The sequence below is a fragment of the Periplaneta americana genome, chromosome 11 (genome assembly GCF_040183065.1).
Source record: "Periplaneta americana isolate PAMFEO1 chromosome 11, P.americana_PAMFEO1_priV1, whole genome shotgun sequence".
NCBI classification, from domain to species: domain Eukaryota; kingdom Metazoa; phylum Arthropoda; class Insecta; order Blattodea; family Blattidae; genus Periplaneta; species Periplaneta americana.
In genome coordinates, this window is record NC_091127.1 from 109,183,276 (window position 1) to 109,201,874 (window position 18,599).

Sequence of the window (18,599 nt, forward strand, 5' to 3'; positions counted from 1 at the left end):
GGGGTCCATAAACCCCGGGTTAAGAATCACTGCACCAGGAGATTTGCGACTGAGTGGCCGCCACTGAACTCTTCTTGCCTCACATGAAGAGCATCACCTGCCCAGTACTCGCTCACCTAGCCCGGAGCATGCCCGCCTGACCGCCTATGTGTTAGTTAATACGATGCGGCTAGCTAGGCATTCGTTTATCGAGTGTACGAGATAAAATTGGTTAAGTTATGTGCGGAAGCGAATAGCATGTCGCCACAACGCACTAACAGGACTAGACAAATAAGGGAGGAAAAAAGTAAATTCGATAGGATTTGTAGCCATTGTGGAAGGTCCATTTTTTTAACTTCGGTGATAGTATTGTTCAACGTCAAACGTGTCGTTGTTGTTTCTCTCAATGGAGCGTGCAGGATTAGGAGTGCCCCTGTTTTACGAATAAAGAATTGCCTAACCGGTCGCAGAACGTACAACTCTGTCTTGTAACTTTCAAAGAACCGCCATCATGCACTGAAGTACAACAGAAGTTTTATTTTATGTTCTTTGGCTCTAAACTACAAAGTCAGAGAAACTATTTTCGATTCCTTGCAAGAAAAATAATATTATCTTTCTCCATAAATGCTAATATTTATCCCTTGCCATACGTTTATTGTAAATAATAATAATAATAATAATAATAATAATAATAATAATAATAATAATAATAATATAATAAATGAAATGGTTACAGTCGACTTCGAGTAATCAAATAAATTACTGTCTTTAAAGCTAAGAATTATATGTTATATCCCTAATTAGCGAAGAAATTCAGAAGAACTTAGATGAATATGAAGGGGAAAAGAAATCTGTTCAGCCAGAAACCCCTTCAGCATCAGGAATGTTGAAAAACTGTCTACAACCACAGTCTAGCATATACAGTCGCGAAGCTCAATACGTAGTAAATATGCAAACATTAGATATTTGCTCACCACTAGGATCGCTAATATCACCTCATTATAGGCAATGCAAAATAGTACCGTCACAGTCTATTGTTTCTAGCACCCTCAAAACTCAAGCTTCGCGACTCTATATAGTAGACTGTGCTACAACCTCGAAATTATTGTAAAATCGTACTAGTATCGGTACGTATAATGAGAAATACAAAGTTATTTAATCGAAGTAACAGAGATTGTACGTAGACGGTACTGTACGTATTAGATCGAACGGATGTCATGCACGCAAAGTAGCTACTGTACACAGTGAGCAGTTCTACAAACTCGCTAACGACAAAACAGAAACAGACACTCGTTAGAAAGTTATCTCTAAAGAACGATATGACGTCAGCGCCGCGTGGGGTCCGAAGCCAAAAACATGCGAGATAACAAAACAAGCTTGCAGGCCGCAGCAAGCCTTGCCGGGTCAGATCTCATGCCTTGTTTCCATGTGTCTATCTGCTGCGGCGAGGCGGGTTGAGTTACTGTCGCTACTGGCGGAGCTGTTGTTCTATTGTTTCCCAACTGACGATAACCCGGCCTTAACAAAAGTTTGTATTTTGAAAGGTCGTTTAGTCCATCATTCAAAATTCCGGCACAACCGACATGGGGTGGAATAGTGTAACCGCTGTCTATCTCGCAAACACAGGTATTTCATGCAGAACGTGAAGGTAAGTTAATAATGAATGACAAGTCAAAACATTGAACTTTATAATTTGCTATCAAAGCGGTAGGCCTACTAGATAGTAATGTCTAGACGAAAATACCCCTGCAAAATATGCGGCTGAAAACCTTTAACCTTCGACATTATTATTATTATTATTATTATTATTATTATTATTATTATTATTATTATTATTATTATTATTCAGTAGGTACACTGTTTACGCATACTATGGTAGTGATTGGCGAACGGCGTATTCAGCAGGTATACTGTTTGTGATCCTCTGATTGAGATTTTGGCTGATATGCACAGCTTGATTCAGGGATTTTGGCCCTTGCAAGAAGTAAGTAGATAGACTAAGAGCGAGTTACTCATCACTACTGACGGGCTGGGTTACAGAGGTCAGGCCTCGCAGTCGTAACACCTAACACTTCCTTCTTATCATGTCGCGGTACACTCCGTCTTAAAACAATATTCTTCCACACATCCCGTTACTACGTCTGTTGACTAAACAATGTCATGATGACATATTTTCTTGACATGAGTGTCCCTCAACTTCGAGCATTGTTATTATTTTCATTTTTACTCTTTCCTCTTCCCCTCCTACGCACATTTGTGATTACATTTCTTTCTTATGACGCAACACACAGCTCGCTCACTAGCCAAACAACCAAGGACAGGGGCCATTAACGCTGAATCGAGCTGTACATCTATTATCAGACAGTGCATCTCTTTGACGATGTGTGTCATAGTAAGAACAATTGTACGCATCTGAAGTCTGATTAATGCAATATGTAGCTAGTCGGCGATGTATACAACGGAGGGGGGGGGGGAAATGACCACTCTACTCCATTATCTCCTGGCCTAGTTGCCTCAGAAGTGGTGCCTTCTTGGTATCACTTGTAAGGTTCAAACCTGTTTTTGTACAGTTGACACATCTTTAATAGTTAACATTTATGATACTGATAAAAATACACGTCTGCATATAAATGATACTTTCGGTGATTTGTGATATACATCAGCTTAAGGTAAATTTGCTGATAGTATCTTATTGCCGGAAAGAGACAACACTACAGAGTCATGGAAGAATTGTCTTACCTTATAATTCAGCATGTTCTTTATGACATATGGAGTAATGTCGTTGTATATTAAATTTATTAATGCCTAACAGGATTTTCGAGCATAAGATACAATGTATGTTCTCCCCTTCTAAACAGCAAAAAAAACTCTTCCTCCCATTTCTTATGAAATAATCGTTTTCAAACGCGTACACACTGCTCTGATAATGCTATTATGCCACCACTGATATTGCTTATGAAACTGATATAGAACCTGCCCACGCCTAGGAGCTGCGTGAGGGAGAAAAGGGGTCTGTGAAGGTGATGTCACTCAGAGCGATAAGCTCTGTGAAGGTCAGTGAGGCATTATTTCTCAAGTGAGCCACGATGCCCATCCCTGCAATAAGGGGTCAATGAAATCGTAGTTAAGTTCATTTTTATTTTATAGTGCTACATGACCAAGATAAAAGACATATGACTCGTGCAAATATCAGCAAGGTTCAATAGAATTTTATTTCCAATGACTTTACTCACCTGCGGATGCGGTTGGGGAGGATGCGGAGGTTGTTGCTGCTGCTGGTGTGAGTGTTGCGCGGGGGGCGGCGCCTGTTGCGGCGACTGCTGAGGAGGCGGGTGTTGCCCCGGGGACGGGGGTGGGTGCTGGGGCTGCGGCGACGGCTGGGGATGGGGCTGTGGAGACGGCTGGGGTTGGTGCTGTGGGGAGGGTTGAGGCTGATGCTGCGGCGACGGCTGGGGCTGGTGGAGGGGCGACTGTTGGGGCTGGGGCGGCTGACTCGGAGACTGCTGGGGGTTGGGCGCATGTTGCTGCTGCTGACTCGACTGCTGGGACCCCTGTTGCGAGTGTGGACCCTGTTGGGGGTGGGGCCCCGGCTGCGGATGGGAGCTCTGCTGGGAGTGGGGTCCCTGTTGCTGTTGCTGGTTCTGTTGCGAGTGCTGTTGGTTCTGAGCCCACGAACTCCGCTGGTCTGCGTACACCCCGCCAGTCAGCTGCTGCTGTTGCTGCTGCCCATACGGAGACCCCAGCTAAAACAAACAACAGCGATTTGCTTAACGACTGCACCTGGATGTAGGACGTTTGAGACAGTTGTGTTTCTTTACTTGATTATCAGAGGTAATTTGCTACGGAAGATGTAGGATCGTTGGAAGTTTGTTTGGAGACTACAGGTAGATTAGGATATTAAAATTTATGTCATGACTAGCGTTGATAATTACACTAAAAACTTTACAATATGCATGCAAATATGCACTTATATGCACCGAAAATCAAAGATAAGTACTTGGTATAGACTCCCGCAAAACTCAAACACTGTCAGTATAAATAAAAATATTCAAATTACAGAGTGTAATTTCTTAATAAAAATGTAAGCAAAGCTATTTTGCACAGAAAAACCTCATTATCTGTTTTATGTCTATAAAATCTGGGAATAATAATATTTTCCAGATGCTCTACATCTGAATGGAATTATTACTGCAAGTATTTATGAGGTATCTGCATATTTTTATGCATTTATTTCATAAGAAATAGTGCAAATTTATTTTCTCAAAATTAAAAAAAAATTGGAAATTGAATAAATGAGATATTTAATAAAATGATATACAGAAATGTTTCTCTGTCTTGTGAATGTAACAAAAAAAGAAGAAGAAGAAGAAGAATCTTGAAAATTGAGATCTTCTACTGAAAGCTTGGGTTTGAAAATATTTCTAAAAGAATAGTGAAAATAAATAAAAATCAAAAGTCAAAAACATTAAGTGAGTTGAAAATTGGATTTTGTTAGTCCTTTACAAATTAAGCATGCTCTCAAAATTTGTTTGAAGAAAAATGATTATGAAAAAAGTTGTTATTTTTAGTGGAGTGTTCCCTAAACTCTTTAGAATTTATAAAACAGTTATATTACCGGTTGTTCTGTATGGTCTCATTTCGAGAGAGGAACATAGGTTAAGGGTGTTTGAGAATAAGGTTCTTAGGAAAATATTTGGGGCTAAGAGGGATGAAGTTACAGAAGAATGGGAAAAGTTACACAACGCACAACTGCACGTATTGTATTCTTCACCTGACATAATTAGGAACATTAAATCCAGACGTTTGAGATGGGCAGGGCATGAAGCACGTATAGGCGAAGCCAGAAATGCATATAGAGTGTTAGTTGGGAGGCCGGAGGGGAAAAGACCTTTGGGGACGCCGAGACGTAGATGGGAGGATAATATTAAAATGGATCTGAGGGAGGTGGGATATGATAATAGAGACTGGATTAATCTTGCACAGAATAGAGACCGATGGCGGGCTTATGTGAGGGCGGCAATGAACCTGCGGGTTCCTTAAAAGCCATTTGTAAGTAATTAGGTAAGTCCCCTTTACTGTAAATGTATGTACGAGCATTAGTGATACGACATCTGAAGCCACAAATGTCGCACAAAGAAAACAGGAATTGCCTTTAACTGTAAATAGATGGCAGTATGGATTAATTCAAGTGGCGTTGATAAACATAAAAGCTATTCACCCCGCGGTAATGAAAATTCAAGTAAAATAAACTCATAACAGCGTCAGAACTCATAACAGCAGCGGGACAGTTCCATATTTTGCAATGCTGCCGACGCAACAGACAGTGCAAATACAATTGGGACAAATATACGCAAAAGCATAAAATGAAATTTGAAGCACGTGCACAGACAAAAGAATTATTTAAACATGAATGCATGCCGAGAGAGCAGCTGATTCAATGGCTCAATGATAATCACAGCTTCGTCCCGAAGCTTACGTTTTCTAGGCTTCGGCCGAAGTCAGACCAGAATACCTTTTTATGAAAAGCAGTTTACATTTTTATAAACTGTATACATTTATTTTTCAGAGGTTCTACATCCATCGGGCTCTGACCGAAGCTGTTTTCGAAGTTAGACACTGCGGATCTGTCAACATTACACAAGTTCATAGCTGAGAAAGTACAGGACAATCATTAGTCAAGGGGGACACACGCAAGTCCGTGGTAAAATAAATTTCTCCGTTAACCACGTCGAGAAACGAATTCGAAGTGGTTAAAAAGCCCGTAGGCAATCACAGATACACCATGGCCAAAATTAATAAATCACAAGCGTAACTGAATGCATAATGTTCCAAGAGAGTATGAACATACGTTATCTCACCAAATTTTGACAGACCAAAGAGGAAAAGGAATAGGAACAAAACTGAAACGTTTAACATACAACTTGTATTTCTTCGTTGAAACGGACAGTCCGATTTAACTTCAATGAAGGGTGACTACTATAAGACAGAAAATTTAATAGGACAGATATACCTACCAGAGAATTTACTTATTTCGTGATGTCACAGAAAGCAATGATATTCGTTCTAGTACACTGCTCGGTAGAACTTCTAATTGTAAGTCTAAAAGGAAAGTTCTGGCCCTAAACAAAAGTATAGAACTGGACTTGCAATATAAGATTAGCAAGAGTAGGCCTAGATATCTAGAAAGTCTTTTTGGCTTTGTCTTGGTGATTAATCATGCATTCTTTTAAATAAATAAAAAATTGATAATTATTTAACCATCTGTCTGACCGTCGCAGTCTCAACCAACGTAACTGCTATCCATCCATCCATCCATCCATCCATCCATCCATCCATCCATCCAAACAACCGCCCATCTATGTAGACATATCTACCTTTGTCTTATGTGTCACTCAAGAATGAAAACTTTTTTTCTGTCATCACAAAACAAACGACAAAAACGAAAAAAGAGTATCCTACATTGTTCTCTAATGTCGCCATCCTACTCCTAAGTTTAGGTAAGCACCAAGTGTTAGCAGTGTAATTGTGATATTTTTCTAGTAGTCGTTACAGTACACAATTTTCTACAATTCTTCCACAACACATATAAAAGTTTCAGTAAAGAAAATTAAAGGATGACCTTATACCGCAACAGATGATAAGGAAATCACTAATAGAACCCTGATTTATAATTATGTTCCTTACAGCAAATCTAAAAATGTCCGATAAATTTTTGAAAGTACACAGAAACGCATAATTCTGGGGAAAATTATAATTCATGCATATTTGCGTGTTTTTATCCTCAGAGCTGCATATTATTTGCGTAAACTTTATATTAAATTATCACTTATCATCAATAAAAACAAAAGAATATGTGAATTTAACAGAAATTACATGGTTATTGTAAAAACATATTTCGTCGCGTTCAAAAACTTTGTAAACTCACTCAAACATTCTCAGTCAGTTCTGATTCGATAAGGTTCATGATTAGATGCTTTATTATACTATACGAAAAATTTTTGGGAAGTGATAATGGTGTTTCATTCTTCCAGCGCAAGATGCTGTCAGTGTTACGATAGCGTAGAAATGTTTTCCTAAAAAGATAGCATTGAGAAGATGTCCATTACATGCATAATCACTTCCCAGAATTACCTGAAATTGTAACATGGTGGAGACAAGAAATAATTCTTTGAAACATTCACTCCATCTTGTAGACCAAATTTTTCTGGCGCTTTCTTCAGAAACCCCTGGTGTTGACAAAGTTGTATTTAATAAACTAAGGTTCCAAATTAAAAAGAATACCTATGTGAAATTGCCAAAAGTCTGTCTGGTAGAGACGAGAAAAATGAAAATGAATTATCCAAAGACGTAAAAGAAGAAGAAGAAGAAAAAGAAGAAGAAAAGCGGCGTTTCTCACCTGCTCCATGACGACAAATAGACCTAACATAGATTATTCTCCCTGCACAAAACATTTTTGAATGATAGAAATAGAGATTTCACAGAAGTAAATCTCACACTTTGCTTGCGTACTCCAACAAGGAAAAAACCTAAGTTCTGTCACAAACCGAAGAAAGTTCAGTTTTAAGTTGCTTTTTTCTGCATATAATTGTGCACATTTTATTTCATGCAAATTCGGGCTATTATTATTATTATTATTATTATTATTATTATTATTATTATTAGAATTTATAAAACAGTTATTTTACCGGTTGTTCTGTATGGTTGTGAAACTTGGACTCTCACTTTGAGAAACAGAGACTAAGGGTGATTGAGAATAAGGTTCTTAGGAAAATATTTGGGGCTAAGAGGGATGAAGTTACAGGAGGATGGAGAAAGTTACACAACGCACAACTGCAAGCATTGTTTTCTTCACCTGACATAATTAGGAACATTAAATCCAGACGTTTGAGATGGGTAGGGCATGTAGCACGTAAGGGCGAATCCAGAAATGCATACGTAGATGGGAGGATAATATTAAAATGGATTTGAGGGAGGTGGGATATGATGATAGAGACTGGATTAATCTTGCACAGGTTAGGGACCGATGGCGGGCTTATGTAAGGGCGGCAATGAACTTGCGGGTTCCTTAAAAGCCATTTGTAAATTATTATTATTATTATTATTATTGTAGTTTACGAGTGTGTTATACTTACTTGCACTCATATTTCAATATTTCTTTATGCATGCATAATCAAAGTCCGCGTTATTGTACATACAATCGGCATTAATGTCAGTAGGGATGACAGTCCTACGTGCCCGCCGCCTTTACTCCTAAGCAAAGGCCCCTGGTACTCATTTGTTAGAGGCCGAGTAAACCCCAGGACTATAGTGCGACCGGAACGATTAGATTAATGGGGGAAGAAAAAAAAAAAAAAAACGAAATTTTAGTGACAGTTTTAACGTAGGCACGTTACTCCTTCATGGTTGAACTTTAAACAGTTGTTTAATAATAACCAAGAGTTCCAGCGGATTCTTCTTGATCAGCGAAAAAGTATCAAAACAAGGACTATGCAACAACACCGGAGTATTGAAAAATTTGAAGACTGGACTTAAAAAATGTATGATGTTATATTACTAGCTGCACAAGAAAGCTGTTTCCTACGGTTTGTCTCTTTGGTACTTAGACTTTTTTATGTCCAGTCTTCATTTGTATGTTTTAAATTTGAAGTAAAGATACATAATGTCCTTTATGCATACTGAAGTATTGTAATTGCTAATTAATGATACAACATAATATCTAAATAACACTACTCTTAATACAACAAATTTAGTTCACATCTTTAACGTAAAGTGACAAAAACGGCATAGGCTATGTAAATTCGTAAAATTTTGTTCACTAATACACTGTATGAGTTTCTGTTTTAGTAATTTTCTATTTTCACTTCCTTCCTCTCAAGGGAAAACAGTATTACACACAAGTGGACGTGAGTTACGAACTGTAATCGAAATGAATTGCTAAGATATTATTTTTAAAAATGTTCAAGAGTTAGCGATCAGTACGTCTAAACATTTAGTGGCTAGTACAATAATGTCTAATTCCTTAGATCTAACGACTGAAGATCTAAGAAAGTAGGTCTAGTACCAATAGTCCATTACAACTATGTCTAATTTACAATAATGTCTAACTTCCGATATTGTCTAATTCCTTAGGTCTAATGAAAGAAGATCTAAGAAAGTTAGTTTAATATCAATATGCCTAATGTAAAATGAAATTTGTCAATTACGTATAACTTACAATCACGTCCAATTAAATACCTCTATGTCTAACTTCCACTGTTGTCTAAAAAGGTCTCATGAAAGGTAAAAAATGTGCAAAAGATTTCCAAAAATGTTTCAATGGAGAAAATTATACATTTACACACACTAAAAATTACCTCTTTATATCTGTAACCGTGATATACAATATATACTGAAAAGGTAATTCAACTCTTTTAAATTTTCTCTAATCGTTCAGTTTGCAATTTGAGCCTATAGCGGAAGGTTCTTAGGAAGAATAATCACTTACTGAGTCTATTGAATTGACTCCAATTAGGCAACGTGCGATAACAATTACGACATGGTTTGGTCGGATCAGAGAGTGGTAACACTGATAGATTGATAGTATTTAGGAGCTGAAATACTATTTATCCCCTATTTTTCAACTGACCTTATTGTACCATGAAGTTAATAGATATTGTTAAAACAGTATTAGGCCACACTTCAGTAGACATTATTTGTGATTAGACCTAATTCTAATGCAAATGCCGGGTTGGTACTCAATTTTCACGAACAACAGATCCATAGCCCCCTGACAATAGTATATTTCGGTAATCCTACATCGTAATAGTTACAACATTGTACACGGGATAGCGTCTGTCAAGTGAGAGTTTAAATGTCCGGCCTGGAGATAGATGGTGTTTCGGTCAGGGGTTTTAGCCGCGAAACCAGGTGACCCGGGTTCGATTCTCGGTTGGGACAAGTTACCTTGTTGAGGTTTTTCTGGGGTTTTCCCTCAACCCAATATGAGCAAATGCTGAGTAACTTACGGTGTTGGACCCCAGCCTCATTTCACCGGCATTATCACCTTCATCTCATTCAGACGCTAAATAACCAAAGTTGTTGATAAAGCGTCGTAAAATAACCTACTTAAAAAACGATAAAGATTGTAATAATATCCATAGACAATAAATTTACAAAACAACAATATACCTATATAAGACTATAAGAGAGCAGAGAGGTTAAGCAATATTCATTCAAAACCTTATTAAATTAAAAAGACTCATGCTACACATTACCGCAATATGAAAGAGCTTGATGAAGATCTCCGTTTATAATAATTACATTTACATCCAATAACATCTATCAGATGTGGCAAAAACAAAATCACTCCTGTGTGGGGCGGGGGGAAACATTTACCTACAACATTTATATTACATTTTAAAGCAAGTTTTGTAGTTGTACTATGAAGAGGTTAGTTAAACACTGCAAAGTTTTGAAACGATAAACATCTATGATGTTACTACACAGTTCATCACTGTAACAAGAACGAATGTCTAACGCTCGGCTTATACCGTTCAAGGATTTATCGCTCGTGACAATTTTACCCATCATGCATGTGCGCTACCTATCGGATTATGCTATGAATTACTTGGCGCTCGAGAGAAAACGTCCGATGCAGACCTCTGCGCCCATACCATAGTAAAATATTCTGACACCAACTTACAATATATGGTACAAGGCAGTCATTCTCAACCGCAGAGTCAAAGAGCAATTAACGAGGGGCTTCGAACAAGACAATGCAAATGCAAATAATAATAATAATAATAATAATAATAATAATAATAATAATAATAATGATGATTTTTACAAAAATTGTCGTATGAAAATTTGAACATACGAATTGTTTGTGTTAAATAAAAACACAATTAAATGATTTCATTTTAAAATCGTACAAATTTCACATCACTATGTTTTACATTACACGCTACACCTTAGGCCGGGGGCCCTCCTAAAGTAATTTGATTGAAAGGGGGCCTCATCATCAAAAAGGCTCAGAAACATGGTATAAGGTAATGATAGGGTTATGAAGAAATTAAACGAATCCATATCTCGGTGAACTGAGGCTCTTCGCGAATGTGTCTCATATTCATCATTAGGGCTAGGAAGTTTATGTATTTGCATACTTTTCTCTGGAGGGTTTAACTATATACTCACGTTATCTAAATGAATTATAAATTTTTGAGTTTATTAAGCATAGTTTTAAGTTGCATATAAATGTATATATTCGTTATTTTTATAAATGCGTAATATTTTTGATATTTTAAGACACCTCTCTCTCTCTCTCTCTGTCTGGATTTACGGTCCTTTGTGGATAGCAGCCTGCCAAACAATTAAGTCCATTCTTTTCTATCTTGGCTCCGTCTCCTCCAAGTTGTAATCCTCAACTTCAAGACATATACAGCATATTTATAAGTCAATCACCGTGATGAAATACGAACACTCAAACATCACGTGATAGGTCGCTAACTTGCATGCCTCCATAAAGATTTTTTTTTTGTTAAATGTCCATCGAAGAGTTCAATTATTTAGATCAATAGCGCCAAATATTCCGCTTCCATACGCACAAGTGTTAATCCGATATGGAACGTGGCTCGATGCGGCCTTATATTATGCTTAGCATCTAGGCCTGCAAACAGTTAAAAAGATGGTTAATTCTTTGGACTCCAATAATGGTGGATCTATTGAGACAATTCAATATAAATTATACTGGCTAGCAATGAGTTGAAGGGAATCATATATTTATTTCTGCACATGTTTCTGTTTTGTCAAAAGCAATCATGTCACTGCATACTATTCGCACCCACTTACTGTGTCACTACCACTTTTTAAGAAAAATGTAATCTGCGTTCTATTCCTTGCAGTGTTGGGTAAAAAATAAAGACGAAAGTGACTAACTTTATTTTTAAAATCGTGGATTCCAACATGTGCGACTTTCCAAACATTCTCCAAGAAAAATTCTTCATCGCACCAAAAGGTTTGTCGGTACCGGTATCTCTATCTATGGAACAATTAACATCGTGTAATACTTTGCTGTAATCTAGTGAGACAATGAGAAACGTTTTCACGATACAAAAGCATTTTCATGGACAACAGAGCCCGAGAATGGTATCCTAACGGAACACTTGTATTCCATCAAGGACAACCATCCGGTACACACCGCCAAATGCATTCAATGATGGTTTACGAGGAGGAATGATGTCGATTGCTCGGATGGGCTTTAAACTCACCTGATATGAATCCGACTGAAAATGTGTGGGATAAATAGAAAAGGATCCTACGCTCTAACCCGTACGAATTGAGGGATAGAGTAGGCTACTAGGTGCGTGGAAGAAGGTGACCATGGATGTAGACATAGTCCATAATCTTGTGGACTCTACGCCACGCAGAATGAGGGCAGTTCTTGATGCAGGTGTTGTGGACAAAATACTAGTCCCTACCGCAAGCCTTTTTTGTTTATGTATGTTTTTGCATAATTTTTGTTTATTTATATTTTATATGCTTCTGATTTTTTTAGGAAACACAAAAATGATTAATTTTGTATACAGGCCAGGTCATGCCTAATAATAGCCCACGAATGATGGGCTATAATATGTTTGCAAAACTTGCATGATCAATTCCACTAACACTTGTCATTAAACATATGAAATACAATAAAAAAATCAATCTTGGCGGGAAGCGAACTTACAACCTCTGGTTTCGAAATCAAAAACCTTACCTCTACGCTACACCACCTCGTAGCACTTGCTGCATTGTAAACGATCACTATCAAAGGATCAACCGGAACAAACATCACAGCATTGCCTTTCAACGCAATGAGTTTACTCGTGTGAGCCTGACTTAAAACTTTACATTTAAACTACCAAGTGTCGGCCCATTCTTTTTGAACCCAATTGTACATGGTGAAGTTATGTATATTGAGTTTCGTTTTACAATACAAAGCATTTTCATTGAAGCAAGGGGCCATTTTGAGAGCTTGAAGATCTTGAGTGAATACATGGGAAGTTTTGTCTTTAATGACCCTTCCTCTGTCATTTTCTTTTTCATTTCGAGCAGCATCTTTCAAATCGCAATGTTTTCTTCTTCATTCACATTGCCTACTTCGTAACTGCAACATAAGTCGCATTTTTCTGTTTTGGTTGATAAAGGAATACATTCACTTCTCAACACAATTTATCAAAAGAAAATCTACTTAATATACCCCTTCCTGCTTCAGTACACTTCAGTTTATACAGATGAGACATCGATGTTCCAGATATAAACGTGATGACTTCCTACAATAGTGTGAAGGAAGTTTTGCCAGACTGTCAAAATAATCTTCAAATTCATTGTCACTATCGTTCTTCTTATTTTCGGTTGAAGGTCGAGTTTTACCATTCCACGGACACTTTCACTATTATCGTACAGTCCATTTTTTGAAACGCAAGGTGTGAAGAAACATCAATTGACAGACTTGAAGTTTTTTACCCATCAATTAAAAAATGGTATTTAAGTGTTTCACCACGACTTGAACGTTCTGCGTCCACCCTTCTTATTGAACTAAAGTTTTCTCCACCATGTTTACTAAATAAACTTATCTTTGGTCTCAATTAATTTTTTCCCCAAAATTTCTGAAATGATTCCAATCTTTGATCTTCAGTAATTCTATTACATGCTCTTATTTTAGATTTCTCACACAATTTTGATTTACAAGCAGGCCCCATTTCCCTTCCTTCCCTCTGCTGGTCATGGTAAATCTTTCCATCATACGTTCGTCTGTAGCCTAGGTACGGTTGGCCAGTCATCCTATGTTGTTTGGTTTAGAACACAGCACTGTTGCCGCCGTATAAATAAAAAGGAAGCTGTTGACATAATGAAATTTTCGTAAGATTTGAAGGGATCAGATATGTTCGGTATTGCTTCAACAGCAGTGCAGACGTCATTTCTTGGAACTTTAGGCTAATATTTCATCGAAGGGTGCAAAAAGATGCCATCTATCAAAGAATGCAAAAAAATTATTTTTTGATAAAAATGTCACTTAGGCGGTATTGGTTCTGAAGCGACGATATAGGCCTAAAGCTAATAATAACTAACCCTAGAAGACATGTTTAAATTTATATCATTATTATAATCTTAATTATTAATTTTCAGATGTCAACAATTTTATAATGTATAAACAATGAATTTATATCTCTAACTAGTTATATAACAAAATTGTTACATAATTTTTATGCTCGTGCGCATGCGACGCGGGTGGTACTGATGCTGATGCTATCGGTGAATGCACTACACATAAATATTGCGATTCGTGCGCCTCTGTATAGGATGGATTATAAGCAACGACTGACTAGTAAAACTTAGTTACCACTTCGGAAATATCCGATAAATAATAAATGGGGGCTTCTCATTCACGCAAAGTTATTTTGCATATCGTAAAAGAGGCTTATGAAGAATTTCTTTTGCTCATAAAAATCCCTATGGCCAGGTTACAATCCGGGAATCTCGGATCTAATGGCAAGCATGGTAACAAATCAAGTACCGCGGACAATCGGACAAAATTGTAAACAAAAGCTATGAAATCCTACCAGAACTGAACGTTACGGCGACACGTTGTTGTTGTTAGAAGGCTGAAATCGATAATAAAGCAGCAACAAGAGTTTGCACAAGACTAAGTGCAGCACTCAGCTTCGCAAATACCTGCATCGATGTCTCATTCATTATTCTATGCAGCATTCGTCTGAGGATCGATGCCCTTTTCACTAATACCTCAAAACAAGAAAACAGACTAACAGACACACACAGCAACACGTGAAACAAGCTAAGGGACGGAAGTGTTTCACTAAATGTATTCACTGATAAATATGAAGACAATGACGTAGCTCAGGCGGTAGGCGGCGAGCTTGCCTATTGATCCGCAGCTTCGCTCGGGCGTGGGTTCTATAGCCGTTGAGCTAATTAGCTGGTTGGAATTTTTTTTCCTAACTGTAAGACGATTGTGAAATAATCACATGGCGAATTCTCAGCCTCATCTCGATATCACCAATTCCATCGACGCTACATATTACATTATTATTACTATGTTGGATTGTTCAAGCCATAGTGACAACGCCTACCTACCCAGTTGCTAAGCAATTTCTCGTTATCTTTGTTTCATACTCTATATACCTCGGTTTCATATTGCGAATTTGTTTAAGATAGCATTTTTTCTTCTATTCTATAACTTTTCGCTTTCTCCTACAGTATAATTTTGTCTTTTCAATACAGTGCCCTCCACAATGAAAGCATTGCTTTATGGTGAACAATGAGCGAAGAAAGAATAATTTACTAGGTAACAGTTGATATCCTTACATTAATACGATTTTGTTCATCTTTTAGAGAATTAACCTACAAGGAGCGTGATTTTGTCATTTTTCAACAGGACTCTGACACAGCTCATACAGCCAATATTTCGACGACAGAAATAAAATGTTCAACCGGGACATTTTGAGGCAATTCTCGCCCCCTCAGTCCCCCGACTTAATTCACCGCGAATTTTATATCTCAGATAAATTGAAATAAGTCGTATACAAGACAAACCCACACACCTTGGAAGAACTGAAATTTGTTATTCGTCAGGAGATTCCCACCATCTCTCAACGATAACTACAGCGAGTGAGGAATGTTTCTTAAGATATGCCAAAATGTGTGGGCAAGGATGGCGGCCGAGGATCAGGAAGGGATAGTCACTTAAGAGAATTATTGAATAAGGCTATTCAGATGCCTTGCCAGTAGGAAGTCTATAATATACAATCTTAGAAAAACGTTTTATCGTACAAATACTTTTATATAAGTCCCAGAAAAGAGACAGTGCGCATGATCAGTCACACAACGAAACAAAACTAATTTTATTACTTCAACTAGTCCTTCTCTTGTGAACCAGGTCGCTCGTACTCTGATCATGTGCACCGACTCCTTTCTGGGACTTAAGTCTCTGTGCGACTAAACTTTTTTTTTCTAAGACTGTACGTACTGGGCAGAAAGGAAAAAAAAAGAGGACGGTATTTCTCAGTAGACTCATTATAGCTATTGTTGAATATTTTCTAAGTAGGTAGGATGTCATTAAAAGACATTAACAGGTTTCAATACACTATAGGTTTTTATCAACATTATTATTATTATTATTATTATTATTATTATTATTATTATTATTATTATCATCATTATTATACATGAAATGAACCTATCGGCTCATTGATCTCTTCTTGTTTTCTCCATTCTTAATAAACTCTTTTTCCAATTTTTTTTCTTTTGTGATAGTCTATAAGATAATTTTAGTTGAATATTTTTAGTTCGAAATTGTGAAGTTATTGACTTCGAATCATTTTATTATATCCAGTTACGTATCTGAGAAATTTCATTTCATCATGTTCTATTTTCTCTTTTCTATTCTATTTAATGCCCAAGTTTCACATCTATATATCAGCACTGGTGTGGCCATTGTTTACTTCTTCGTCTACTTCCTGAAATGCTCATTGCCTGCTGGATCGAAATTACGAGTCCTACCATCTCTTCTATGGTCTTCCTGGTGATCTTTGTCCTTGAGAGATCCATAGCTAACAATGAAAAGTGATCGTGATGTCCTCATGATGTTATTTTGTTTGCTGCTCGTTTTACTTATATTGAATTAAGGTGTGGTGGATATTTAGAAAAGATGGTACTCAATGAGCCGGATAACCTGGCTTCAAGCGTTTAACTCATTTTCACAAATAAATTTGACGGACTTATCCATGGATTTTAAAAAGTACCGATTTTCACAAATCTGCAAAATAATACTGGACGCTATCCCACTGCATGAATTGCTATTTCATGCGAATTTCTGTCCTGCTTCATTATATTCATATATTCAAACCAATCATAAATAATATAAGTTACAGGCTCTCACTCTTTGCACTTCAAAAATGTATTTTATGCGAAATGCAATAAAAGGTAGTGTTCCATTAATTGGGTGTTTCTTTCCAGTATTTTGAATGACAGTTTAATAAAACAAAATACAAAGGGAATATGACTCCTAACATGAATTCAATTTCTGAAAAACGCATCAAACGCAAGAAAGTGTAAGTTAATCCTAATATCATCGGTACTCTCCTTCGTCTACCTTTTCACCACTTTCTCTTATTCTTCTTTCCATTCCACAATTATTTTCTTTCTTCTCTTTTCTAGACTTCCGACCTTCCTCACATATTTATTCTGCATACTTAAACATTCCCTCCTTCTTACGCATCTTTTCAATTTCCAAGACCTCTCTCGTTTCACTTTTCTTACACTCTTTTCACCTATACTTTTGTGTTCCATCTTTTAATTTCAATTCTCTTTCAATTCCATATTCTACTTCTTTTAATAATTTTACTTCTCTAATCTTTCTCTTGAACCACCACCACCACCACCGCCGCCACCGCCACCGCCTCAACGGAACATTGATAAGATATATCACACAACCTGCCACAGTTTGAGAAACAAAACCTAAACACGCCGATGTGCAGTGGGTTCTTACATCTCCAAGCAGTAGCAAAGTCGAGGCAATTAGCCTATGCAATCCAACGGTTTCACGTAGCTTTTGCATTATTTTTCGGAAAATCAGAAACGGATCCCGAGATTGTTTACTTCCGTTATGTGAACGATCTGAAGTCCGGTAATGAAACTACAAGTTCATCTACTGTCGTCTAATTAGAGGTCATTAAAATGCCGGTCTCGTGTGCACAGAAGACGAACAGACAGTACCATGCAGAAATTCTTGGCGCGTCTACCACAGCCTCAAAGGGAAAAGAAATAAGAGCTAAATATTTCTTAAGACAACTGACACACATTACATATAATAAAATTGCTACTATATGGAAATTCATATTTCAAATCAAGTATCCCCCAAAATGTTCAAATTTTTGTGTCAACAAATTCACAACTATTAAAAAAACAAGTTTGATGCTAAAAATAACAATCACAGATAAGCCACGTAGAGACATATTATATGTAAAGCAGTGTCTCTGCTAAATGAGCTGTGATGTTGAATTCATATTATGATCTTCTCTAAAAATTGGAATATATAGCCTATATACATGTGTATAACGTATATGTATTTGTACAGTGCAATTATTCTCGAAGTAAAAAAAAAAAGTAACGGTTAATATGCATCTTCACCTGAAGTACAGTTAGCTCATACGTTGATTTGTTTCCAGTCATAATTGGCCGTTTCAAATAATTCTGCGCATCAAAAACGCACCAAATATAATAATACAATAATTATTATTGGATCATTCCAGGGTTGCTTAGCGTTAGGATCTAACATAGTAAACAAGACAAGTGAATTCCGAGAGAGAGCATTTTTATTGTTTTTTTTTTCTTTTAATGTAATTAGCATCTGGGTATAGGACATAGACCATAAGAAACCTATACATAATATAAAAACAGTAGTAGCAAGCTCTAACAAATTTTGAAACAAAAGAACATCATTTATGATTATTAACTCAAACACCGACGCTCTCTTGTTGTACAAATTCTCATTCATTCATAGTGTTCAGCCCAAGAGCAGGTCTTTCACTGTAAATCCAGCATTTCCTATTTTCTGCCTTCCTCTGTGTCTCCTCATATCATCC

General features: G+C 37.0%; 1 protein-coding gene across 12 annotated transcripts in view; it reads right to left on the reverse strand.

The window, feature by feature from the left end:
• The window catches only part of osa (trithorax group protein osa), a 742,554-nt gene that overhangs the window by 402,035 nt on the left and 321,920 nt on the right, over positions 1-18,599 (reverse strand). For all 12 annotated transcript variants that reach the window (XM_069839840.1, XM_069839842.1, XM_069839841.1 and 9 more), the window contains one exon: positions 3,213-3,722. In XM_069839840.1, the coding sequence (XP_069695941.1) occupies positions 3,213-3,722 (510 nt within the window). The remainder of the gene's footprint in view (positions 1-3,212; positions 3,723-18,599) is intronic.